Source organism: Rana temporaria, chromosome 3 (genome assembly GCF_905171775.1).
Source record: "Rana temporaria chromosome 3, aRanTem1.1, whole genome shotgun sequence".
Lineage (NCBI taxonomy): Eukaryota > Metazoa > Chordata > Amphibia > Anura > Ranidae > Rana > Rana temporaria.
This window is the reverse complement of record NC_053491.1, coordinates 377,781,795-377,808,787: the sequence shown is the minus strand read 5'-3', so window position 1 is coordinate 377,808,787 and position 26,993 is coordinate 377,781,795. Positions and strand designations below refer to the sequence as shown.

Genomic DNA, 26,993 nt, shown 5'->3' with positions numbered 1-26,993 from the left:
TTTAAAAACACGAACACTCCAAAAAGCTCCTAAAACGCTACTAGTAGCTGGCACAAAAACGCTATTTTGCTAGTTTTTCATCCAGCTTTTTTTTCTAGCATTTTTTGAGCTTATAAAAATAGCTGGCGTGCATGGAGCCTTAAACACACAATGTAGAAAATTAAAGTAAGTCATAAGAATCCCAGGTGTAGAACCTTATAGGGTGATACGGAATTAGTGCAAAAATACAAAATGGTGGAACAGACATGCACTGGGTATAGAAAAGAATCACCCCCTTTAAAATTATTACATTTTGTTGCTTTGTAACCTGAAATGAAGACAGACATAGTTTTTGTTTTATCCAGCTGTATTTACTAGTGCAACTTATAACATCCAAGTGAAAGATATACCACTAAAATGTCAGAAACGAATAAAAAAAGTCAAAAACAGAATTGGAAAAAGGATCAACCCCTTGTGTCAGTATTTTGTTGAATCACCTTTTGCTTTAACTACAGCCTTTAGTCTGTTGGGATACGTCTCTACTAACTTTGCACATCTAGACTTTGCAATAGTTGCCCACTCTTCTTTACAGAACTCTGCAAGTTTAGTTAAATCTGATGTTATTGTTGACCGTTTGTGGACTGCAGTCATTCCACAGATTTTCAATGGGGTTTAAGTCTGGGCTCTGACTGGGCCATGCAAGGATATTCACCTTTATCTCGTTCAACCACCATGTGATAATTTTTGCTGTGTGCTTTGGGTCATTGTTATAATGGAATTGTTATATTCACATTGACAACTTTCTGGCCGAGGACAGCAGATTTTCCTCAAGAATTTTATAGTATTTTGCCCCATCTATTTTCCTTGTATCCCGACAAGGGATCAAGTCCCTGCTGCAGAGAAACACCCCCATGACAGGATATTACCACTTACATGCTTTACTGTAGGAATGGTGTTATGCCGCATACACACGATTGGTTCGTCTGATGAAAACGGTCAGATGGACCGCTTTTCATCAGACGAACCGATCGCGCGTGGGCCCCATCGTTTTTTTATCCATCTTTGAAAAAACTAGGAACTTGTTTTAAAATTATCTGATGGTTAAAAAAATGATCGAAAACGATCGTCTGTGGGCACTTCCATCGGTTAAAAATCCATGCATGCTCAGAATCAAGTCGACGCATGCTCGGAAGCATTGAACTTCATTTTTCTCAGCACGTTGTTGTGTTTTTTGTCACACGTTCTGACACGATCGTTTTTTTAACTGATGGTGTGTAGGCAAGACTGATGAAAGTCCGCTTCATTGGATATCTGATGAAAAAATCCATCAGACCGTTTTCATCGGATGAACCGATCGTGTGTACAGGGCATAATTAAGATGGTGAGCTGTATTGGATTTCCACCAGACATATCGAGTCCAAATAATTAAATTCTAGTCTCATCTGGCCATAAAACCTTTTTCCATGTGATGTGGCCTCAGAATCTTCAAGGTGCATTTAAGGTGGTCAGATGAGATAAAAAAAAAATATTATTTTGCCTCACGAGTCACCACCAATCCAAAACCAGTACAGGTCACCATCCAAATAACACCATTCCTACAGTAAAGCTTGGAAGTGGTAATATCATGTTATGTTGTTTTTTTTCTCTGCAGCAGGGACTTGAGCACTGGTCAGGATAGAAGAAAAAATTATTTCTTTGCTGCCCTTATACTGAAGGCTGTAATTAAAGCAAAATATGGTCCAACAAAATACAGACATAAGGGGGTGATCCTTTTTCCAACTCAGTGATTCTGTTTTTGATTTAGATTTTTGACATGTTGGTGTCATATCTTTCACTTAAATGTTATAAATTGCACTAGTAAATACAGCTAGATAAAACAAAAACTGTCTGTCTTAATTTCAGGCTGCAAAGTAACAACATTTTATTATTTTAAAAGGGGGGGGAGGGTGATACTTTTATATACCTACTGTATAACTTAATTATAGGGAGATAACAACCAGACAGCAAATGATTTTAGCTGCCATTGGTCAATCTTTCTGTCTGAGTGTGTATAGAGTAGGGTCAGTATACTGGCCATGTACCAAAACCCAAAGCCATTAGTTGATTCAGAGGGTTACTGTGGTTAATAAATATCTCAGCAGGCCATCAAAATCTAATTTACCACAGAACCCTTCCAGCCTGGGAAAATAATTCACTATATCCACCAGTTTTTTCCTCCTGCAACTAAACCCCCCTTGCCTCAATAAATCTAAGTGGCAATAATGAAAAATAAAGAAAACGTAGTAAAAAAAACAAAAATCCCTTAATCCAACATGTTTTACTCTAAAACAAGGCTTCACCAGGGGTGTACAGTGCAAAAGGTGTAATAAATCTCAGTACAACATACTAGAACACTTCAGTTCTGGGAGTGTTTTACTGGGATTTGGAGGGCTCTACATTCCCCAAATATTGCCAGGAGGAGGATAAAGTCACCCTTGAAGGATAGGGGGTAGAAATGTAATAAGCAGACTTTGATTTTATGGTGGAAGATGCACTTTTTAAGTGTAGATATTTAGAGATTAGTCTCTATATGCAAAGTAGATTAGCAGCAACACTTATTCTCTGCTTAACCACTTGCCTACAGGGCGGAGTGACTGGGGTAGGTGACAGATGGTTGTCCCTATGTACAAGGGACACACCATCGGTCCCCTCATCCTGACAGGATGTGGATCTGTGTGTTTACACACACAGATCCACGATCCTGCTCAGTTACTGGGCAATCATGGGTGCCCGGCGGTCATCGCGGCCGCCAGACACGAGCATCGGGTCCCCAGTGACGCACGCACCTCCTAGTGGCTTGGAAAGGCGCAATGTCATATGACGTCCACCCAGAACAATAGGGTCTGCCTCCCGCCATCATTTGACGGCGGGCGGTGGATAAGTGGTTAAAGTGTATATAAACAAAACAAAAATTTAACATATTGCCGATAGCCAGTCCTTAGATGAGGCGATTACATTAGATTAAATTGATTAATTTGATTAAATGCAAAACATTTTTTTAAAGCAATCGTTTTTTCATGAGCAGTGATTTTAATGATGCTTAAAAGTGAAACAATAAAAACAAAATATTCCTTTAAATATCGTGCCTGGGGGGTCCCCTTAGACTGACTGTAAAGTGGTGCTGCATAGTACATGCCACAGCAATAATGACATTTTTCTAAAGGAAAAAAATGTAATTTAAACTTGCTCGTGGCTGTAATGTATTGCCAGTAATCGTCAATATAGATGAAAAAAACAGTGTTCCCCTTAACCACTTCAATACACTGTATTACATACTCTACACTTCACTATATACCCTGCACTGTATTATATATACACTACACTGACTGCACTATATATTCTCCACTGTATTATATATACTACAATGATTGCACTATATACTCTGCAATGTATTATATATACTACACGGACTGCACTATATACTAACTAGCTGCAGTGGCGGCTGGTGCTCAAAATTTTTAGGGGGGCGCAAACAAATGAAAAAAAAAAAAAAAAAACACAATTGCAGCCTCACTGTGCCCATCAAAGGCAGCCACTGTGCCCATCAAAGGCAGCCACTGTGCCCATCAAATGCAGCCACTGTGCCATGCCATCAATTGTCGCCACTGTGCCATCAATTGTCACCACTGTGCCATGCCAAACGCAGCCACTGTGTCATCAAACGCAGTCACTGTGCCATGCCATCAATTGTTACCACTGTGCCCACATCAATTGTCGCCACTGTGCCCACATCAATTGTCCCCACTGTGCCCACATCAATTGTCCCCACTGTGCCCACATCAATTGTCCCCCACTGTGCCCACATCAATTGTCCCCACTGTGCCCACATCAATTGTCCCCACTGTGCCAACATCAATTGTCCCCACTGTGCCAACATCAATTGTCCCCCACTGTGCCCACATCAATTGTCCCCACTGTGCCCACATCAATTGTCCCCACATCAATTGTCCCCACTGTGCCCTGTTAAAATGCTGCCAGTCAGATTGACCCCCCCTCCCGCCCGGTACTTACCTTTCTGGGGGTCGTCATCCTCCTTCCACGGTCCCTCGATGTCTTCTGCCGCCCTCGATGACGCTTCAGCCAATCAGGTTACTGATAACCAGAATCAGTGAACCTTATTGGCTGAGACGGCCGTCAGTCTTATCCAAGGGACGTAGATAGGAGTCTCCCACACATATGCGTGGGAGACTCCTTTTCTACAAAGGTCCAGCGTCTGCCAGGCCTTTAGCCGAGAATCCCCTGTACGCATGCGCCGCTGCAGTCAGCAGCTCATTGCGAGGGGAATATCAGTAAACCTTATTATAGGCTTACCTGAAGGTAAAAGTGTAAAAATGAACTATACAACCACTTTAAAGCGGAGGTTCACCCTTAACCACTTGCCGACCAGCCACCGCCGTTATACGTCGACAAGTTGGCTCGGCTGGGCGAGAGCACGTAATATGACGTCCTCTCTCCCAGCCGCCACTAGGGGCGCGCGCGCCCCCCCGCTCGCCCCCGACTCCCGTGCGTGTGCCCGGCGGGCGCGATCGCCGCCGGGCACACGCGATCGCTCGGTACAGAGCGGGGACCGGGAGCTGTGTGTGTAAACACACAGCTCTCGGTCCTGTCAGCGGGGGAAATGCTGATCTTCGGTTCATACAATGTATGAACCGAGGATCAGTGTTTCCCCTAGTGAGGCCAACCCCCCCCCCCCCCACAGTAAGAACACACCCAGGCATACTTAACCCCTTCCCCGCCCCCTAGTGTTAACCTCTTCACTGCCAGTGGCATTTTTATAGTAATCCAATGCATTTTTATAGCACTGATCGCTATAAAAATGCCAATGGTCCCAAAAATGTGTCAAAAGTGTCCGAAGTGTCCGAAGTGTCCGCCATAATGTCGCAGTACCGAAAAAAAAAAAATCGCTGATCGCCGCCATTACTAGTAAAAAATATATAATAAAAATGACATAAAAATACCCCCTATTTTGTAAACGCTATAACTTTTGCGCAAACCAATCAATAAACGCTTATTGCGATTTTTTTTTACAAAAAATATGTAGAAGAAAACGTATCGGCCTAAACTGAGGAAAAAAAATGTTTTTTTTATATATTTTTGGGGGATATTTATTATAGCAAAATGTAAAAAATATTCATTTTTTTCAAAATTGTCGCTCTATTTTTGTTTATAGCGCAAAAACTAAAAACCGCAGAGGTGATCAAATACCACCAAAAGAAAGCTCTATTTGTGGGAAAAAAAGGACGCCAATTTTGTTTGGGAGCCACGTCGCACGACCGCGCAATTGTCTGTTAAAGCGACGCAGTCCCGAATCGCAAAAAGTACTCTGGTCTTTGGGCAGCAATATGGTCCGGGGGGTAAGTGGTTAAAATGAACTTTCCAGCATCCTTAAAGCGGAAGTAAACCCATCAATTTAACAGTTTGAAAAAGCAGTTACATTCCTGGCATGCCGGGATTGCTAACTGTCACATTGGTTGTGCTCTCAACCAAACTGTCAAACCATCCAATGGCTGGTGTCATAACTGATCACATGTGCAGCATCATGGCAGTTGAAGATTAAACAGAGGCCAAGATGCACCTTAGCAGCCGTCAACTCCTCTTCGCTTAGAAACGCCCATTCCCCGCAGGATTCCCCGCTCGGAGCCGGAAAACAAGGGCTCATATAACAATAAGTACAAGTAAAAAAAAAACAAAAAAACAGCATACTGCAGATGTTAGCAGTATGCTACAGCTAATGTCAAAAAGTGGATTTTTGGGTGAACCTCTGCTTTAAGTGCAACCAGTACACAGAAAGATGCAGAGCTTGCGTATCAAATATGACTGCCTCTATGCACACTTACATATATAATTGTAAACTATATCTAGGAAAAAAATTTTTTTTTACAACATTACCTACATTGATCGAATTATTTCTGTAAAAAAATTAAAATGAAAACACACACCAGCACATGGCATGATTTACAAATGTGCTTTTTAAGGAATGTCAAAACGTGCTAAAAAGGGAATGAGCCTGATCACATGACCTGGCAAAGTCATGTGACTGGCCTTTCATCCTATCACATCGTGTTTTCTACAAATATATGCAGAAAACACTCCAAAGAACACAGTCTGCATGTCATAAATGACAAAGTTGGTCCTTAGTTCACGAGGAGCTGCACATTCTTACCTGGAAGTTTTCTCTGATCCGATCTGGATTGAAGCTCTTTGGAATGACTACCACACCTCTCTGGACATTGAATCGTAATGCAACTTGGGCTGCTGACTTGCTGTACTTTTTGCCTATTGCATTCAAGGTAGCGTCTTCCAGGAGAGGCGGAGAGGACACGTTCACCCTTCACAAATAAATAACATAGGCTTCACTGTACACTTCCTATAGATTAAACATTATTAGTTATACAAAGTAGCAGTAAAGTCAGAAAATAAGAAATTGCTTGGAAGTAGGGTTTTTTTTTGGGCAGAATTGGCATGCAAAGTCAGAATTTTGTTATTGCGCATGCCAGGTGCTGAGACAAGGTACTGTATATTCGCAATAGCAGAAGAGAAGGGACACCATGGCTGGTCGGAGGGACTGGCCGGGTGCTGTATATAGTTTCCTGAAAACATCACAGCACCCTGCCTAAGTACTTCTCTCGAGAACCCTCAGGCCTGATGCAAGCAGTGGGTTTGATCTTGGGAGAAGTTAATCAAATATTAAATATCTTGATAACTGGATGTCAGTTTGGAGGTGTGGGATTTCCTAGGTTGGCTGTTTTTGCAGAACTGAAACCCAATTAAAGCGGGAGTTCACCCGAAAACATTTTTTAAACAGTAGATTGGGCCTAATTACTTGAAGCAGAATCGGGTGTTTTGATTAAAATCAATGCAGTACTTACCTTTTTTGAGATGGATGTTCTCCCGCCGCTTCCGGGTATGGTCTTCGGGACTGGGCGTTCCTATTTGGTTGACAGCCTTCCGACGGTCACATACAGCACATCACGAGTTGTCAAACGTCGGTGCGGCGCTATACGGAGCCTGCGCACCGACGTTCGGCTACTTTCGGAAACTGGTGACGTGCTGTATGCGACGGTCGGAAGGCTGTCAATCAAATAGGAACGCCCAGTCCCGCAGCCCATACCCGGAAGCGGCGGGAGAACATCTATCTCAAAAAAGGTAAGTACTGCATTGATTTTAATCAAAACACCCGATTCTGCTTCACGTAATTAGACCCAATCTACTGTTAAAAATACATTTTTTGGGTGAACCTCCACTTTAATGAAAGGTTAGATGATAAAGGATGTCTTTCAAACTGGAAATGAGGAGGACTCTGACATACAGCAGCTTTTTTTTTTTAATTGACAATTTTTATTACATTTGTAGCACTACCCCCAAAGGAGCTGCTGGTTTAGATTTTGGGTTTTGCACGTTACCTCTAAGTTCGTTTTCCAGGGGAAGAAATCTGTAGAAATTGCAATGTCCACACAAGATGTAAAACCTTCAACTGTAGGCTTTATATTTGCTGCATAAAACTTGTGAAGGAAGTAGAGAGTATAGAGAAAAGGGGAAGGTTCAGGTATGCAGTACAGATTGCACAAAAAGTATTCAAAGTTCCAGTATTCACCACTCACTCCTGAGTGGGTATTGCTCACCCGGATAGACCCCTCTCACATGGCCTAGCAGCCGGGATGATGCACGGACAGTCTCTGCCACAGACCGTCTAAGAACACAGGATGGATAGTCAGGAATCCTCTGCCACAGGATTTAAAGTCCTGAACTTCCTGCCTTACAGCCAAAGAGCCTTTAAGCCAATCCGGTGAACTGTAAGACAATTTACGTAGCGGATCCCTTTTCCTTAAAGAGGTTACCAGGCCTATCCCGAGACATCAGCTTGCCTTGCTTGTCTCCTCCAGGGCATGTCCTCCCCCGGTTTCCTTCTCTAAGAAGCTTCCTCCACTTGGATGGACAGCTTGGGAACCATAGGCCCCAGCCAGCATAGCTGGGCCTACTTGATAGGAACACAGCCTCAGACCAACGTGGTCCCGAGACTGAAATAACGCACACCCACCTTGCGCCAGGAGGGCCACGAGGCGAAGGAACCCCCCGGAAAGCGGCGTCTGCCCCTTAAGTACCCCTTCCCAGAATGCACAGCGGGGCACCACTCCCACTGGGCTGCTGCCGAGAAGGGTTACTTAACACACTATGGTTTGCCCGAGTTCCAACACTTCAGTGGTAACGCCTACAGGCATTCAAGGGGAAACTTCCATCGAGCACAACCACAGCCAGAACAGAGGCAAATTTAAATAGAATTAACAGAGTCTGAGCCCAACTATTGGCTCAGACACCCCTGAATTTACAATAGCGCCTGACTCATTGGGAGAACAGCGCTACACATTTTTTTTTCTTTCACATAACAAAGATAGAAAAGAAACACCAAACAAAGGACATCATATAAGGTTACTGCAGCTTGTAATGCACATTTCGAGAAGCTTACAGTGTGCAGTGAAATCAGAGTAAGCTATTTCATTACACGAGAGGAAGCTGTTCAATACTGAAGGGAAGGCTGGAGTTCAACTTTAACCTCTTGCCGACCGCCCACGTAGTTTTGCGGCGGCAGGTCGGCTCGGCTGCGCAAAACCCCATTATATAACGTGATTTTGCATTGCAGCCACTAGGTGGCTCGCCCCTGGTGCTGATGCGAGTGCCTGGCGGGCGCGATCCCCACCGGGCACCCGCGATCGCTTGTTATAGAGCGAGAATTGGGAGCTGTGTGTGCAAACACACAGCTCCTGGTCCTTTCAGGGGTAGAAATGACTGATCGCATGTTCATACAATGTATGAACAGCGATCTGTCATTTCCCCTAGTCAGTCCCACCCCCCCTTCAGTTAGAACACAATGAGGGAAAATAATTAACACCTTCCTCGCCCCCTAGTGTTAACCCCTTCCCTGCCAGTGAATTTTTTACAGTAATCAATGCATTTTTATAGCACTGATTGCTATAAAAATGCCAATGGTCCCAAAAATGTGTCAAAAGTGTCCGATGTGTCCGCCATAAGGTAGCAGTACCGATAAAAAATTGCAGATTGCCGCCATTACCAGTAAAAAATAAAATATTAATAAAAATGCCATAAATCTATCCCCTATTTTGTAGACGCTATAACTTTTGCGCAAACTAATCAATAAACGCTTATTGCGATTTTTTTATGAAAAATATGTAGAAGAATACGTATCGGCCTAAACTGAGGAAAAAAATACTTATATATTTGTGGGGGATATTTACTACAGCAAAAAGTAAAAAATATTTATTTTTTTTAAAAATTGTCGCTCTATTTTTGTTTATAGCGCAAAAAAAAAAAACGCAGAGGTGATCAAATACCACCGAAAGAAAGCTCTATTTGTGCCAAAAAAAAAAGCCAATTTTGTTTGGGAGCCAAGTCACACGACCGCGCAACTGTCAGTTAAAGCGACGCAGTGCCGAATCGCAAAAAGTGGCCCGGTCAGTGACCAGCAAAATGATCCGGGGCTGAAGTGGTTAAAGTATTTTTAAAAAGTGTACATTTTATAATGCAGCTGGAACTCCACACCTGCATAGCATGTGCAGGAGCAGTGCTAGGAGGGTACTCCATTATAGTCATACCACCCAACTTTTTGAGATGGGAACGAGGGACATCAATTAGCAAAAGTATGTAGGCATAGGACACCCCTGCTATGCCCCCCTAAAGGTGAATTCTACGGGGAAAAAAAAGGGATTAGTTAAACCCGCAAGCGCTTTTATTTATCACTACTATTCCTTTATATTGGCTTTTGAAATTTACAAATACAACAATTTAGAAATCGGATAAAATGTTTCGCACTGGGAAACACTTTTTGAAAGATAAAAAGTGCATTTTATATACAACTATATAAATCGGACCAAAATGAGGGACAAATAAGGAGGAAAGAGGGACAGAGGGACTTTGGTCCAAATCAGGGACAGACCCTCGAAATCAGGGACAGTTGGGAGCTATGATTATAGTAACTATTTTGTTAAAGCGGGGGTTCACCCTATTAAAAAAAAAAAATTTTTTTTTTTATTCTATCATAAAATTCGGCATCGTAGCGCGAGCTACAGTATGCCGGTCTTACATTTTTTATCCCCGTACTCACTGTTTAATCCTACCTAGACGATTCCGACTGCCCACGGGGAATGGGCGTTCCAATCCAGACGGAAAGTGATTGACGGCCGGCTCTGGCGCGTCGCGCTTCTCCGGAAATAGCCGAAATAGGCTTGGCTCTTCACGGCGCCTGCGCATAGCCTGTGCGCAGGCGCCGTGAAGAGCCGAGACCTACTCCGGCTGTCTTCGGGGAGCGTGACGTGCCAGAGTCGGCCGTCAATCACCCTCCCTCTTGCTAGGAACGCCCATTACCCGCGGCAGACGGAATCGTCTATGTACGATTAAACAGTGAGTACGGGGTTAAAAAATGTAAGACCGGCATACTGTAGCTCGCGCTACGATGCCAAATTTTATGATAAAAAGTTGTTCAGCAGGGTGAACCACCGCTTTAAGGCTGGAGTTCCAATTTCAGGTCTCTAAATGTGGATAGAGGTGGGACTTTTTTCCTTTATTGACACATACCACAGTGCATCGCGACAAGTTCCTAGAGGACTATAGCCCACGATGACGATCTCTTGTTGTTTGCAGAACTCCAATAATTTTGGATTGGTGAAATAAGGATGGCATTCGACCTGTACGAAAGCAGATTAAAATGACAATGTTACATTATATGGCACCAGGATGAGGAGGGACCAGCACCAAGGAGCCATGTTTACAATCTGTACGTTATTGGCTTGTATGGCCACCTCTAGACACAAATGATTTTAAGGGCTACCAAGCTGCAAGGCTCTCTGTAGCACAAATAGTATGCTGCCATCTTGTGTTTAGATTAATAGGCTGTACAATCCACAGCTAATTTTTTTATAAACATAATTGAGAATGCATATTCGAAAAGCATAGCCTGGTTTTAGGAAATCTGAAAAAAAATAATCTTGCAGCATGGTTGCACCAGCATTTGCAAGAATTAAAGGTGGTTCTAAAGTCTATAATACATTAAAGTGTTACTAAACCCACAACAGTAAAATCTGTCTATATACTGTATGCAGTAAAGCATGTTTGTTATACTCACTGTGGAATCTCTGCATTGTGTAAAAAGGCTGTTCTATCCTGTCTCTTCTGATCGTTTCCTTCTTCCACTGACTCCAATATATTTACTGATATTTACAGAGCCAGGCTCAGTTTGGTATGTAAAGTTTTTTTTTTCTTGGGAGATTGCATGTGATCAGCACTGTCCAGACAGAGGGTTAGGGGTCCTGCATTCTCATAGAACAATCGTGGGAGAATGAAAACTCCTCCTACAAGCTTTAACCAGACAGATACAGATAGAAGTTACAAGACCGCTCTAACTGCTAATGAAAAAAGGTATTTAGCAGTTTATAGTTACTAAATTAACCACTTCAGCCCCGGACCATTTTGCTGGCCAAAGACCAAGCCACGTTATGCATTTCAGCACTGCGTCGCTTTAACTGACAATTGCACGGTCGTGCGACGTGGCTCCCAAACAAAATTAACGTCCTTTTTTCCCCACAAATAGAGCTTTCTTTTGGTGGTATTTGATCACCTCTGCGGTTTTTATTTGTTGCGCTATAAACAAAAATAGTGCAAGAATTTTGAAGAAAAAACTATGGCCCAGATTCTCGTATCTGGGCGTAAAACTGTGCGGGCGTAACGTATCTGGTTTACGTTACGCCGCCGCAAGTTTTACAGGCAAGTCCTTTATTCACAAAGAACTTGCCTGTAAAGTTGTGGCGACGTAGCGTAAATCACCCGGCGCAAGCCCGCCTAATTCAAATTAGGCGGGTAGGGGGCGTGGAGCATTTAAATTAAGCGCGTTCCCGCGCCGAACGTAATGCGCATGCGCGGTCCCTAAAATTTCCCGACATGCATTGCGCTAAATGACGTCGCAAGGACGTCATTGGTTTCGACGTGAACGTAAATGGCGTCCAAACCCATTCACGGACGACTTACGCAAACAACGTAAATTTTTAAATTTTGACGCGGGAACGACGGCCATACTTAACATTGGTTGCCCCTCATATAGCAGGGGCAACTTTACGTGTCGCAAATCTAACGTAAACGTCGTAACTTCACTGCGTCGACCGCGCGTACATTCGGGAATTCGCGTATTTTGCTAATTTGCATACTCAACGGGGAAAACGACGGAGGCGACACCTAGCGGCAAAAAAAAAAATTGCATTTAAGATCCGACAGCGTAAGAGCCTTACGCCTGTCGGATCTAATGGATATCTATGCGTAACTGATTCTAAGAATCAGTCGCATAGATACGATGGCCCAGATTAGGACTTACGACGGCGTACATTGCGTTGTGCCGTCGTAAGCCCTTTGAGAATCTGGGCCTATATTTTTTAAATATATCCCCAAAAAATATATAAAAAATCGTTTTTTTTTCCTCAGTTTAGGCCGATACGTATTCTACATATTTTTGGTAAAATAAAAATCGCAATAAGCGTACATTGATTGGTTTACACAAAAGTTATAGCATCTACAAAATAGGGGGTCGTTTTATGGCATTTTTATTAATAATTTTTTTTTTTTATTAGTAATGGCGGCGATCTGCGATTTTTATTGTGACTGCGACATTATGGTGGACACATCGGACACTTTTGACACATTTTTGGCACCATTGTTATTTGTACAGCGATCAGCGCTATAAAAATGCACGGATTACTGTAAAAATTACACTGGCAGTGAAGGGGTTAATCACTAGGTGGCGCTGAAGGGGTTAAGTCAGTACTAGGGAGTGATTCTTACTGTTAGGGGGCGTGGCTACGAGTGACACATCACTGATGACCGATCATGGGGAACAGCCATCAGTGACATGTCACTAGGCAGAATAGGGGAATGCCTTGTTTACAAAGGCATCCCCCTGTTCTGCCTTTGCCGACCGCAATCCCAGGCCGCCCGGGAACATTGAGTTTCTGGGACCCGCGAGAACACTCATGAGGCGGTCGGCGGGCGGGGGCGTGCCCGCTGGGTGGTAAATTTAAAGGGACGTACAGGTACGCCCATTTGCCTGCCCGTGCCATGTTGTCGACGTACATCGGCGGTCGGCAAGTGGTTAATAGCATTTCCATGTTCTGTGTACTGTGGGAGACCAGATATAGTGAATGCAGGGTCCTGGGTTTAGTAACACTTTAAGGGGAAAAAAAACCTTTTGAAACCAGTTCGTTTTTTTGAAACCAGTTTGTTATTGCTGGGTGTCCAATGCATCCCTGTACCTTTAAGGAGGGGTGGGCTCCCTCCAGGCATACCCGTCCTTAATCTATCCATTATTATATATGTGCTACAACTCAGGAGACTCTCAAAATTATAGAGTTAGGACTGCAGTACACTAGGGTGCCACAACTTGGACGCTGCAGCTTGTGTTTGCAAAAGTGTGTAAACTAAACCCCTTGGTTTTATTGTGAACTGTTAGACAGGGTCAATTCGGTTTGTTGCAGACTGGCAAGTGAGCTAGGAATTTGTTTGTTTTTTTGATTGACTGTACAGCTGTATATTGCCTGTGTTCTCACCTGGTTGGATGCAGGCTTGTGCTTGATTCCCGGTTTGTTCAAGATCAGTTCTAGTTGCCTGCGGTTGAAGTTGGACACTCCCAGGGATTTGCAAAGTCCTGCATCTTTACATTCTTCCAAAGCCTGCAGAATACAGACAAAATGTATTTATCAAAATTCTATTGGCTGTAATCACCCAATGTAAGCACCCAATCCTAGGGATTCCACAAGGGAAAGAAAACTTTAGACTTAAAACAATGTTTTTTTTTTAAAGTCAGCAGGTACAAATGTTGTAGCTGCTGACTTTTAATAAGGACACTTACCTGTCCTAGACAACCGCGATGTCGGCCCCCCCGAGGCTGATCCCTCGATCGTTGCAGGTCCCGGCGCCGCCATCCTTACTAAGGGTAACAGCCAGTAGAGCATGCGCGAGTAGAGCATGCGCGAGTAGCGCGGCGCTTTTATGAATGGGCAGCTGTTCTCTGGGATACACACATTTCCCAGAAGACAGCGCGCCCCATTCCCCAGGAGACAATGCGAGGAGGACAAGAATGAAGACCAGCCGCGAACTAGGAAGAGGCAGATTAGGAAGATTTCTGGTAAGTAAAAAAAAAAATTTTCTTTTCAATTTATTTTTATTTATTTTTTTGGAGCATTTTTATGTCATTTTTTTTTTTTTTGGGTGGACCTCTGCTTTAAGAAGAAAGCATAATGATCTTTTCTGAAGATTTACTGTACATATTTTCAAGCTTATATTTTTCTTTATCTGCATATCATTTTTGCTTTACAAATAGATATATAATACCCATATTCTGAAAAGCATGCTAAGCTTGTGAATAGGAAAGCCTAGCACTAGGTTTATGCTTTCTGGCAAACAATGTTAATTCACTAGTTAAAATGCTGCTACCAACCACTCAGGTCACTGTTTAAAACAGAATATAAAAAAAAGGGGGGGGGGTCATAAAAACGTCCCGCAAATCACGGATTAAACACCGTCTCACCGAATAGGTGGGGTCCTTAAAACACAATATATGTATTACAAAAACCGAGGGTCATGACAACCACTCAAAATTAAGTTTTATTCAGAACCAGCCATGGTATAGCAGATAATAGAAAAAAATACTTTATTATACAAAAGAATATGTGTTTTAATATTAATACTCTATACTGACCGGAGTACACAGGTATGGTGAGAGCCTGCGGGCAGCCTATCTTACTACTCATCATACACCAACAAGAAGTGGGTTTTTTTTGTCACCTGAATTGAAAACCAGTATTCCCAAGTGCCAATCCACCTTGTCTGAGGTCACAATTGGACACATGTCCCCATGCCCAATCTGGGTCTACTACTCTCCACCTCCCTGTCGATTTACTGCTCTCCATGCCGCTGAAAAGCGACTGATTAGCTATAACATTTCATCTCATTATTAACCACTCAAGAATTGTACTGCCATTTCTTTATATCATCCTGGACACTCCATATGTCATCTGAACGACATTGGGTCCCACTTAACAGTGTGGTCATGGAGTCAACTAGACTGTCCTATGCAGGGGCGTCGTTAGGCCTGGACGGCTGTAGCCCCGAATGGGACCCCGAAAAGCCCAGAGTCTATTGAACGATGCTTTGTATTGTTGGCCCCGTGTGCCGGGGCCCGGGACCGATCTGATCGCGGCTGTGGCCGAGTGAGGCTGAGTGCGGTGTAACGGTGATCTTGCGGCGAATCCGCTGCGGAGACCACCGTCATCGTTTACAGGACCGCTCAAAGAAAAGATGGATATCTCGGTTGTGGCAGCACCTGCTGCCGTTACCGAGATATCCATCTTTAAAGTACCGACGTATATGTACATGAGCGGGTCCTTAAGTAGTTAAAGAGAAACAATAAAGGTGAAATATTTCGTACCTGGGGGATGCCTGTAAAGTAGCGCACTTTTCCCGTGTTTATAACAGTCTCTGCACAAAATTAAATTTCTAAAGAAAAAAAAGTCATTTAAAACTACTCGCGGCTATAATGAATTGTCGGGTCCCGGCAATACAGATGAAAGTCATTGAAAGTTATTGAAAAATAACAAATAAAAAGTGTGGGGGGTCCCCCCAAATTCCATTACCAGGCCCTTCAGGTCTGGTATGGATATTAATGGGAATCCTGCGCCAAATTAAAAAAAAATGCAGTGGGGTTCCCCCAAAAATCCATTCCAGACCTTTATCCGAGCACGCAACCTGGCAGGCCGCAGGAAAAGAGGGGGGACGAGAGAACGTCCATTTTTAAAACTTTTTTTTGCATTGATACATGTCCCCTGGGGCAGGACCCAGGTCCCCAAACACTTTTTATGACAATAACTTGCATATTAACCTTTAAAATTAGCACTTTTTTCATGTTTGTGTCCCATAGACTTTAACGGTGTTCATGTGTTTGAACAAATTTTTTACCCGTTCACATGTTCTGCTGCAAACCAAACCGGGGGGGTGTTCGGCTCATCCCTAGTGGACTATTTACTAATCAGCTGACTTCTGATCAGTATAGCAAAAACCGAGGGTCATGACAACCACTCAAAAGGACATTTTATTCAAAACCAACCACTGAATAGTACATAATAGAAAAAATACTTTATTATACAAAAGAATATGTTTCGATAGCAAACAGACTGCTGAGCAATGCGCAGCAACCATCGAAACAACAATTAAAAATGAGACAAAGTTGTCACAACATCAAAAGTCACACACAACTTGAGCTCTGAACCAAGCAGACAACAGTCAATCATACTCTGAATGTTGAGCAATGCTTCATTTGATTAAATAGAAACATTTTAAAAATGGTATATAGAATTTTTTTAGCACTCAAAATATTAAATTAAATATATAAAATATCCCTATAAATGGCCCTTTAAGATTTAACAGCAGACGCATCTTTGAATATGAAAGGACCCAAGACTCGTACACACGTTCGGTTTACTCGGTAAAAACCAGCAATAAAACTGCTGGCAGAGCTTTTTTGCCGAGTATACCGTGCGTGTGTACAAGGCTTTCAGGTTTCTCGTCAAGAAAACTGCCTAAAATCTCGACGAGAAAAATAGAGAACCTGCTCTCTATTTTCTCGTAGTGATTCTCAGCAGTGTTTTCCTGCCGAGAAACCCGAGAGTGTGTTTACTTACCTGTCGCCGTGGAAACCCGCGCATGCTCGAAATGACTTCAACGGATGCACGGTAGCTTCCTAGGCATAGGTAGGTTGCAGCACATGCTCGTCGTACATGCTCGACGTCACCGCGTTCTTGCCATTCAAAAGAACCACGGTTCTTTTGAATGGAGTGTCTGTATACTTGGGCGGCAAGAGATTCTTGCCAAGAATCTCATCAGGAAAAACAACGTTTTTTTCCTGACGAGATTCTGGCCTGTGTGTACAGGGCTTCAGAAGCCTACCTAAAAGGCATAAATTGGCCCAAATGTGGCCAATTATCCTCAAAGTGCAAGAAAGGGAACCCTTTGTGTTTGTCCTGTTCTGGTAGTGACAGGTTGCCTTCATGGTGGAAATGTCCACGTTTTCAAACAATTCCAGAAGTTTCCATAGCCTTACCTCCCATGTAGCACAGAGGTCTGTCTCGTGGTAAAGAAATTTTCCATTTTCATCCTTTGGGTAGATTTCATCCCCCGGCTAAAAACAAAAATACTTAAATTAAAGCAGACATTATAGCGCAAATGCCGCAAAGTATCCCACTTACAATACGCCAAACAGCACATAGACAAGCCTCAAACCTTCTGGCACAAAGTCATTTGGAGTGATGAGACCAAAATTTAGCTTTTTGTCCACGACCATAAACATTACATTTGGACAGGAGTCAACAAGCCCTATGAAGAAAGGTGCACCATTCCAATTGTGAAACATGGAGGTGAATCGCTGATGTTTTGGGGATGTGTGAGCTACAAAGTCACAGAAAATTTGGTAAATGGTTGGCAAGATGAATGCAGTATGTTAGTAAAAAATACTGGAGGAACATTTGCATTTATCAGCCTGGAAGCTGCGCATGGGACAAACTTGGACATTGCAACATGACAATGATCCAAAACACAAGTCGACCTGTCATTGGCTACACCAGAATAAAGTGAAAGTTCTGGAGTGGCCATCTCAGTCGCCTGATCTCAATATCATTGAGCCACTCTGGGGAGATCTCAAATGTGAAGTTCATGCAAGACAGCCCAAGCATTTACAGGAACTGGAGGCTTTTTGCCAAGAGGAATAAGCAGCTTTACCACCTGAGAAGATAAAGAGCCTCATCCACAAATACCACAAAAGACTTCAAGCTGTCATTGATGTTAAAGGGGGCAATACACGGTATTAAGAACTGGGGTATGTAAACTTTAGATCAGGGTCATTTGGGTAGTTTCTGTTGTGATTATGATGTAAAAAGAGTAAACACAGTTGATTGATAATAAATGGCTTCAGCCAAACACTAACCATGAGTGAAAGAAAAGTTTTTGTGTTATCATTCATTTTTTTTTTGAAAAATGCTCAAGAAATCATAAACTCTGCCAGGGTATGTAAACTTATGAGCACAACTGTACATGCCTGGCTGTAGGTCTCCATGCAGTGACACATCCCAACTCATGAGCTTGCCAAAAACAAGCAATGTCTTACGAGCAAACAGACTTGATGTAAATTCTGCAATTTAGTTCCGATCAGACTAGTTGACAGAGGATTTATATTCTATAGGAATCATTATGATTGTTATATACCAGCACAACAAAAGCTTCAATTTAGACAGGAAACCAATCATTGTGGATACATTGTGGATATTGTTTATCTTCCTGCGAACATACTGTTCTTTCCTGGTGATTGCAGCTGTCTCATTTGTTTTAGATTAGAAATACAAATCCTTTGGCAGATAAGACCGTGCCCATACATCTGTTTGTCGGAAGTTCAGTTTTATGTGCTACTATAAATAGAAATGTTTTAGAGGATTGTACCTTAAATGCCATTGGCAATTCGATAATATATAAATCTACGTAATCCAATCCCAAGATTTCCAGTGTCTTCTCCAACGTTGGACGAACACGTTCTGGTGGGTGACACGTATTCCACAACTGAAAAAGATTTTAATAAGACACATCATTTTTAGCTCACCAAGAAATATCTGCATGGAGTTTGTAAGTGCAACTTCTGCTCACTCAGTGTCAGAAAATTGTTTACTGTTGATGGGCCTGTATTTTTACCTGAGCCACTGATGTTCCCAGATCAACAAGTTACTAATCAAAGAGGCAGCACAGTGGATTAGTGGATAGCACTTCTGTCTTGTAGCACTGGGGTCTTCGGTTAAAATTCTGGCCCGTAGAAAAAAAACATGCATACGTGGAAGAAGCACCAGACCAAAAAAGATAAAATAGTCCAATTTCACGTATGGGTATTGTGCTAAAAGACAACCAACATGTTTTGGGGGTCAAAGGAACTCCCTCTTTATCAGGGCTTCAGTTAAAAATGAAAATCTTGTTTGAACCCATAAAAAGGCTTTCCTATGTGATTTAAACCGTGTATGGGCAGGCTGATTGTACCCAAGTTCATCGATCAGTCAACTTGGATACAACCAGCCTATTGGTTTTTTTATGCGTTTATTGCCAGCGGCCATAGCCGAAAGCAATTATCACTGTGTGTTCTTTCGGAAAGGGCAGCTCCCCCGCCGGGAAAACACAGTGGGCCAGATTCTCGTAGATCAGCGTATCTACGAGCGGGGCGTAGCGTATGCCATTAACACTACGCCGCCGCATCTTACTGGAGCAAGTGCCGTATTCTCCAAGCACTTGCTCCGTAATTTGCGGCGGCGTAGTCTAAATGGCCCAGTGTATCCCCACGTAAATCAAAGGGGGCGGCTTGTATTTAAATTAAGAGCGCCCCCGTGCCAAACGAACTGCGCATGCGCCGGCCTTAAACCTAGGCCACTGCGCATGCTCCGTAGTACGCCACAAATACATTGGTTGCGACGTGAACGTAATTAACGCGCAGCCCTATTCGCGACGAGTTATGTAAACGATGAAAAAACCAGACGCTGTCCCGACGGCCATACTTAACATGGCATACCACGGACCGACGTAAGGTTACCCCTCATATAGCAGGGGTAACCTTACGCTTACGGAAACTACGGCGAAGTGGCGCAAAAACGTTCGGGAATCAGCGTATCGGCTCATTTGCATATCCGACGCTGACATCAACGTAAACGCCACCTAGCGGCCAGCGTAGTATTGCATTTAGGATCCGACGGTGTAAGTGACTTACACCAGTCGGATCCTAGCCTAATTCCGGCGTATCTTCTTTTGAGAATACAAAACAATGATACGCCGGCAGGATTTTCGAATTACGCCGGTGTATCTGTAGATACACCGGCGTAATTCTTTTGAGAATCTGGCCCAATAGCTCCAAAGGAGGCATCCCCCCCCCCCCATCAACACAGACTTTGGTTGCACCTGTGGTTGCATGAAAGAAAATTGCTCCATCTATTGCCTGGCTTTATTTGCCAGCAGTATCTGCATGAGCAGTCAAGACAAGAAGGATAAGAAGTCCCTCTTGGTTGCCTTTTTTTCATTGGAGTCAAATTCTGCTCAGGACACCAATTGCATAGAGTTTGCATGTTCTTCCTGTGCGTGGCTTGCATTTCCTGCAACACTTTAACCACCCCAATAACGGGCACTTTCACCCCCTTCCTGCCCAAGCCATTTTTCAGCTTTCAGCACTGTCACACTTTGAATGACAATTGCGCGGTCATGCAACACCGTATCCAAATGAAATAATTTTTTCCCACAAATAGAGCTTTCCTTTGGTGATATTTGATCACCTCTGCGGTTTTTATTTTTTGCTCTATAAACAAAAGAAAAATGTAAATTTTGAAAAAAAAAAGCATTATTTTTATCTTTTTGCTATAATTAATATCCCCCAAAAAAATATATATATATATAAAAGAAAAAAAATCCTCAGTTTAGGCTGATTTGTATTCTTCTACATATGTTTGTTAAATAAAAATCGCAATAAACATATGTTGATTGGTTTGCGCAAAAGGGGATAGATTTGTAGCATTTTTTTTTTTTTTTTACTAGTAATGGCGGCGATTCAGTGATTTTTATCGTGACTGCACTTTTTTTTCCATATTTTTTCTTTTTCAGATATCTTATGCATATGAGATCTCTCCTGTTACCAGTGTTAAGTATCAATCTGGATTCTGAGCTAATGTGTTCCTAACTCCCTGATTGTACCAAAGGTGATCAATTAACTTGGGTACAACCAGCATGTCGGATTTTTCATGCGATTGATGCCAGGGTCTATGATCACTAGCAATAATCTTTGTGTGTTCTCCCGACAGTGATGGCCACCCATGCCCCTTCCACTGGAAGAACACAATAGCTCCACGGGAGGGATTCCCCCATCAATACTGACTGTGTTGATGGGAGGGAATCAAGCAAATCTTCTTGTCATAACATCTATGGCCAGCTTTACACAATACTCAGAATGCATGCACTTAACCTGAAACAAATATATCTAATGCTAGGCCTACTTTAATATATAATAGTGTTCCTTTAAATCCTCTAAGGCCCAGTTAATTGAAGGGTATAATATTATGTCAGTGAGACTGGAACAAAACTGAGTTCTTGGAAGAACATTGTATATAAGCTTCACAGTTATTTCTATTTGTGGACAGAAGCCACGGAACAGAGCCAGGAGAAATCTGGTGGGTCCTGAAGTTCCTGGAAGTGAAGAAGAACCTGCCATTGACTGGAGGGACCGGCCAGGAAAGAACTGACATACTCCTTGTACATTTTAAACAAGCCGAGACAGCTATCTACTGACGCTAGAAGTTCTACAGAGAATATTACATTACCCATCCATTCCCTGGAACATCGAAAGCCTCCAAAATACCAGAAGTCCTTCCTGAATGAAAGAGAAATTCTCTCAGCCAAGAACAAATTTATTTTAGGATACTAATGAGTTGGAAGGAGAGAACATCACCCCTGTGTTGCACTGAATTGTAAATAAAGGAAAAAGCTACAAAGTAGCTGTACATGGAGTACATGGATATTGACCCAAGGGAGCTCCATGTAATTCCTTAAAGTGGACCTGTCATATTTTTTCATGTCAAGTGCATACATGCTAAGTAACATTTAAGTGCATCGCCTTCAGGTATTGATTACCTCTCACAGTACTCCCCCTGGCCATCCTTTCATCTACTTTTTTCTCCAGAAAAATGGACACCTTTGTTCAGATATCATCTTGGATTGCCATCTACTTCCTGTACCGAGATGTAAATATTGGGACATGTGCAGTTCTTTGCAGTGTACACAAATATCTGACAAAGATCAGTTCCTGCTGCAGCCTCTCAGGTTGTGACATGTTAGAGTTGTGATGTTGCAGTCTGATCAATGGGGGGGGAAGAAACTGAGGAAATGCTTCCTCCTGCCTTCAGCGGACTGATTACATCACCTCAGCCTAGGCAAAGTTCCTCACTAACCAGAGATTAAATATGGTGTGGCAACTCCTCCCCTGAACGTACCATAGCTGTGATTGTTGGGGCAGGGCACAGACACAGCATGCCTCCCACTGAATACAAACCTAGACGTAGGCTGGGCACAGACAGCAAATTGTTCTGGGTGTCTGCTAAAGAGATCGCAGGCATATAGTAACCCTGTTCTGCATCAAGAGGTTTTACACATTTCTGTAATTAGAAACAACAGAGTGTAGCAATGGTGGGAGAGGGGAACATACTGGGAAATGTACTTCTACTGGAACATTTTGCCAGGGGGCACGTATGTTCTTATTAGGAGCTTTTAACTTTTTCACTGCTTTGGGTAGAACAGGGCATACTTTATCTCCAGCCAGAATTTATGAAGGAAAATGTCACACACACACACCACACTGAACTTTTCTTTTTGGCCGAGTTACCATAATCAATATCCAAAGAGAGTTCTCCATAGGAGGGAGCTTCCCGGAGAGGGCTATCTATTAGGGGGAGGAGCCGTGAGAGCCGATGTGAGACCCCAGAACAGGAGGATCAGGCCACATCTTGTGAATGTTTGAAGACTGGACAAGGGTGAGCAGTAGCTCACCTAGAAAGCCAAGCTCTGTCTGTCAAAGCTGCAATGGAGTTGAGGGAACATCTGCCCATTAGGGTCTCGGAGAGCAACAAAAGCAATGGTGGGAACTGCCCAGCATAGCTCACAAGAACAAAATTCGCCTAAAATACAAAAATACTTTAAAGCGGATGTGCCATGGGAAAAAAATATTAAAAGCCAGCAGCTACAAATACTGCAGCTGCTGACTTTTAATATTAGGACACTTACCTGTCCTGGAGTCCAGCGCTGATCGCAGCAGAGCACGAGCGATTGCTCGTCTCTCTGCTGCTCCCCCCGCCATCCACGCTGAGGGAACCAGGAAGTGAAGTGCTCCGGCTTCACTGCCCGGTTCCCTACGGCGCATGCGCGAGTCGCGCTGCGCCCGCCGATTGGCTCACACGCTGTGTGCTGGGAGCCGAGTGTTCCCAGCACACAACGGGCGACAGACGGGAAGTCAGAAAAACCCGTCTTTTGCCCGTAGCGTGTGGCTGGAAGTGGGTGCAAATACCTGTCTTTAGACAGCTATCTGCACCCCCCTCCCCCCTGAAAGGTGTCAAATGTGACACCGGAGGGGGGGAGGGTTCCGATCAGCGGGACTCCACTTTAGGGTGGAGAACCGCTTTAATGGTGTCATTACCTTCTTTCCAGGAACATGTTCAGTAATTTTCTACTTTCCAGGAACATGTTCAGTAATTGTAATTTTAAATCCCATGTTGCAATATCTCAGCATATCATAGCTAAGCATGTCTAAATCAGGAAAAAATATTAGCTCCCTTGGTACCATATACAATTAGGTCCATATATATATTTGGACACAGGCACACTTTGGCTCTGTATGCCACCAAATAAAATTAAAACAAAACCATCCCAGTGAATTTGAAGTGCAGACTTTCAGCTTTATTTCAAGGGGTTGAACATAAATATCAAGTACAAATTTTAGGAACGGCAACCATTTTTATACACATTCCACCTAATTTCAGGGGCTTAAATGTAATAGGACAAATGAATATAATCATAAATAAAATTTTATTTTTTTATATGTTGTTGAGAATCCTTTACTGGCAATGACTGCCTGAAGTCTGGAACTTATGGACATTACCAAAGACTGGGTTTCCTCCTTTCTGATGCTTTGCCAGGCTCTAACAACATCTGTCTTCAGTTGTTCTTTTGTTTGTGGGTCTTTCTGCCTTTAGTTTTGCCATCAGCAAGTGAAATGCATGCTTAATTGGGTTGAGATCAGGTGATTGACATGGCCATTGCAGAATATTCCACTTTTTTCCCTTTAAAAACTCCTGGGTTGTATTTGCAGTGTGTTTTGGATCATTGTCCATCTGTACTGTGAAGCGCCATCCAATCAACTTTGCTGCATTTGGCTGAATCTGGGCTGACAGTATATCTCTAAACACCGCAGAATTTATCCTGCGATCATCCACCACTGTTGTCTTCCATGGACATCCAGGCCTTTTTATGTTGTTGAGCTCACCAGTGTGTTCTTCTTTCCACAGAATGTGGCAAACTGTTGATTTGGCCACTCCTAATGTTTCCGCTATCTCTCTGAAGGATTTGTTTAGTTTTTGAAGCCTTACAATGGCCTGTTTCACTTGCATGGACAGCGCCTTTAAACGTATGATGTGGGTTCAGAGCAATAGATTCCAAATGCAAATACCACACCTAGAATCAACTCTAGACCCTTTACCTGTTTAATGAAGAAATAATGAAAGAGTAGCCCACACCTGGCCATAAAACATCTTTTGATTCAATTGTCCAATTACTTTAGGTCCCTTGAAAAGGGGGGAGGGGGTGGCTATTCTTAAAGTGATTGTAAAGGTTTTTTTGTTTTTTTTAAATAACAGACATATTATACTTACCTGCTCTGTGAAAGGGTTTTGCACAGAGTGGCCCCAATAGTCCTTTACTGGGGTCCCCCATCGGCGCTCCTGGCTTCTTGTCTTCATCAGGTGCCCCCTCCGAGAGGTGCTTTCCATGGGGGCACCTGTGTGGGCATGCTCCTGAGTCTTGCTGCTGCGTCCATTGACACAGAGAGCAGGACTCAGCCCCACCCCCGGCTCCCGTGTCACTGGATTTGATTGACAGCAACAAGAGCCAAGGGCTACTGCTGCTATCAATCTATCCAATGAAAACCCAACATATCGTCTGGAGCTGCTGGGCTCATCCTCGACGCTTGAATGATTGGGCTCAGGAAAGAAAAAGGGGGGCTCTGGGGGGCTGCTGCTGCAGCACATAAGGTCTTTTCATAAAATGCATTAAGGGGAAAAACCTTGAGACTTTACAACTCCTGTAATTCCTAAACCCTTCCTCTGATTTGGATGTACATACCCTCAAATTAAACCTGAGAGTGTGTACTTTCTGCCCATATCCATTATAGAACTAAAGCTTGAATATGTTTTGGTAAATACCTGTAAAAATCTATGTAGCGCTACCCCCGAAGGAGCCGCTGATTTGTTGTTGGGATCAGCGTTTTAAGTTACCTTGATGCAGTCTAGGGGTGCGGTTGGAGAACAGAGCAGTGAGCGAAGGTCCAGACAGTGAATAAAGGTTTTCCAATGCTTTATTTCCAGGCCAACACGGCCAACATCAACATCAAATGGGAAAGAAAAGGTTGATGAAGGAAAAGAGAGAAACCTTGCAGTGTCAAGCCTGGATATGAACCGAGCAGTCCTGCTCTCAGTAGTATCAAATTATGGTTCGTCGCCACTCTAGCCAGAGTGGGTGAAGTGCCCCCAGACAGACCCCTATCATAAGCCTGGCAGCCGAGGTGTCACTTTAGATTTTGCTGGGAGGAACAGGTCTCTCTCACAGGCCTGGCTCTAGGGCCTCTGCCACAGGCCTATTACTTTAAGCGAGCTAGGTGGATGATTGGAGCGAATCCTCCCAGTAAGTTTTAGCATAGGTCACCGGATGACAGCAAAGCATACCTGTCAGCATTCCAGTCACCAGATCCCCGATTGGTTCGTTCAAGCCCTGTTGGACAACCTGCCTCCGGGTTCTCCTCAAGCCGACCCCCCCATCGAACGGCACCCAGCCTGGGATCCTCTCAATAGAACTGGGGACCCAGTAAGTCACTGGAGTCCCTTTTCACCTCTGGATGAGGTTCTGTGTAGCCTGCAAATTTGGCCAGGTGGGCCGCGCTGGAAGGGTCCATGGATGCGCGCACCCTAAAGGTGGATGCCGCACCTGGAACCGGGACCCTGCGAAGATTTTTGAGCACATGACATCTGTCACATATATACTCTCCCCCAGCATGCCCCGCGAGGGAAAACTCCTCTGATTGGCTGCTGGTGAAAACTTGCTCTGCCAGAACCCCTCTGGTGTCAACTGCCGGCCAGGGGTGCCACAGCATACCTGGAGCACAGACTGACTCAGTGGACATTTCTGGAACGACAGAATGGGAGCAAAATAACTCTTCCATTCCCCACTAACTTTAGCGTAGTGCCCATACTGAATGTAAGGAGGCGCTACATCTAAAAATTGTGCCTGTGTCCAAATAGTTATGGACCTGTAAGTATACTCTGCCCCTGTATAAGCTGAACTATGCAGTCCATCACGTGTAGCACAGATAAAGGGGGGTAGCACATTGTATGTTACAAAGTTGGCAAATGAGATCTTTGTTAAGCCATAATACAACATTATTGGGATAATGACATACAGGTCCCGTTTCAAGCCATGATTCTATCCTATTTAGTTGACCCCTTACTGGCGACTATTCTCTTTTGAATTACTCACTTGGATGAGTAAGGTATAACTTTGCAGGTGCTGTAGCTACAACACAGATGATCCTACTAAATATCACACTTACTTTCCCGCAGTAAAAGATATCTTCTCTCTTAATCTTGCCCTCTGCAATCTTCTCACGGATAGCTTGTCCCACCTCATGCTCGTTACAATAGACAAAGGCCCCATCAATATGTCGATATCCGATATCTATAGCCAATTTAACTGATTCCAAACAGGTTCCTTTTGGGGTCTGAAAAAAAAGAGACGTGTCATCAAAGGGATAAGTACATTCGACTTGATACTAGGGGTGGCTGGCAAAACCCATTCATAACACTAGCAACCAAATTTTGCTCCAACCTCAGATTTCAGAAGGTTTACTGAATTATGTACTGAATTAACTAAAGAATATTCAGTATTCCCTTGACTCTGCCCAAAATGACGGATCTATAATGGCAGGCTTTAATTCATAACTCCCAACTAGGAATGAGCTTCGAGTTCGACTCGAACATCGGCCGTTCGACGAAGATCAAACATTATGGGCCGTTTGCGCCAAATTTGAGCGGTGCGTCACGGCCCATAATGCA

General features: G+C 43.4%; 1 protein-coding gene across 3 annotated transcripts in view; it reads right to left on the bottom strand.

Moving 5' to 3' along the window:
• The window catches only part of AKR1D1 (aldo-keto reductase family 1 member D1), a 76,022-nt gene that overhangs the window by 7,289 nt on the left and 41,740 nt on the right, over positions 1-26,993 (bottom strand). For 2 of the 3 annotated variants that reach the window (XM_040345616.1, XM_040345615.1), the window contains exons 2-7: positions 26,492-26,659; positions 18,553-18,669; positions 17,165-17,242; positions 13,617-13,739; positions 10,606-10,715; positions 6,182-6,347 (exon numbers count right to left, since the gene is read on the bottom strand). In XM_040345616.1, coding sequence (XP_040201550.1) covers positions 6,182-6,347; positions 10,606-10,715; positions 13,617-13,739; positions 17,165-17,242; positions 18,553-18,669; positions 26,492-26,659 — 762 coding nt within the window. The remainder of the gene's footprint in view (positions 1-6,181; positions 6,348-10,605; positions 10,716-13,616; positions 13,740-17,164; positions 17,243-18,552; positions 18,670-26,491; positions 26,660-26,993) is intronic. The other variant, XM_040345617.1, reaches the window with a different exon arrangement.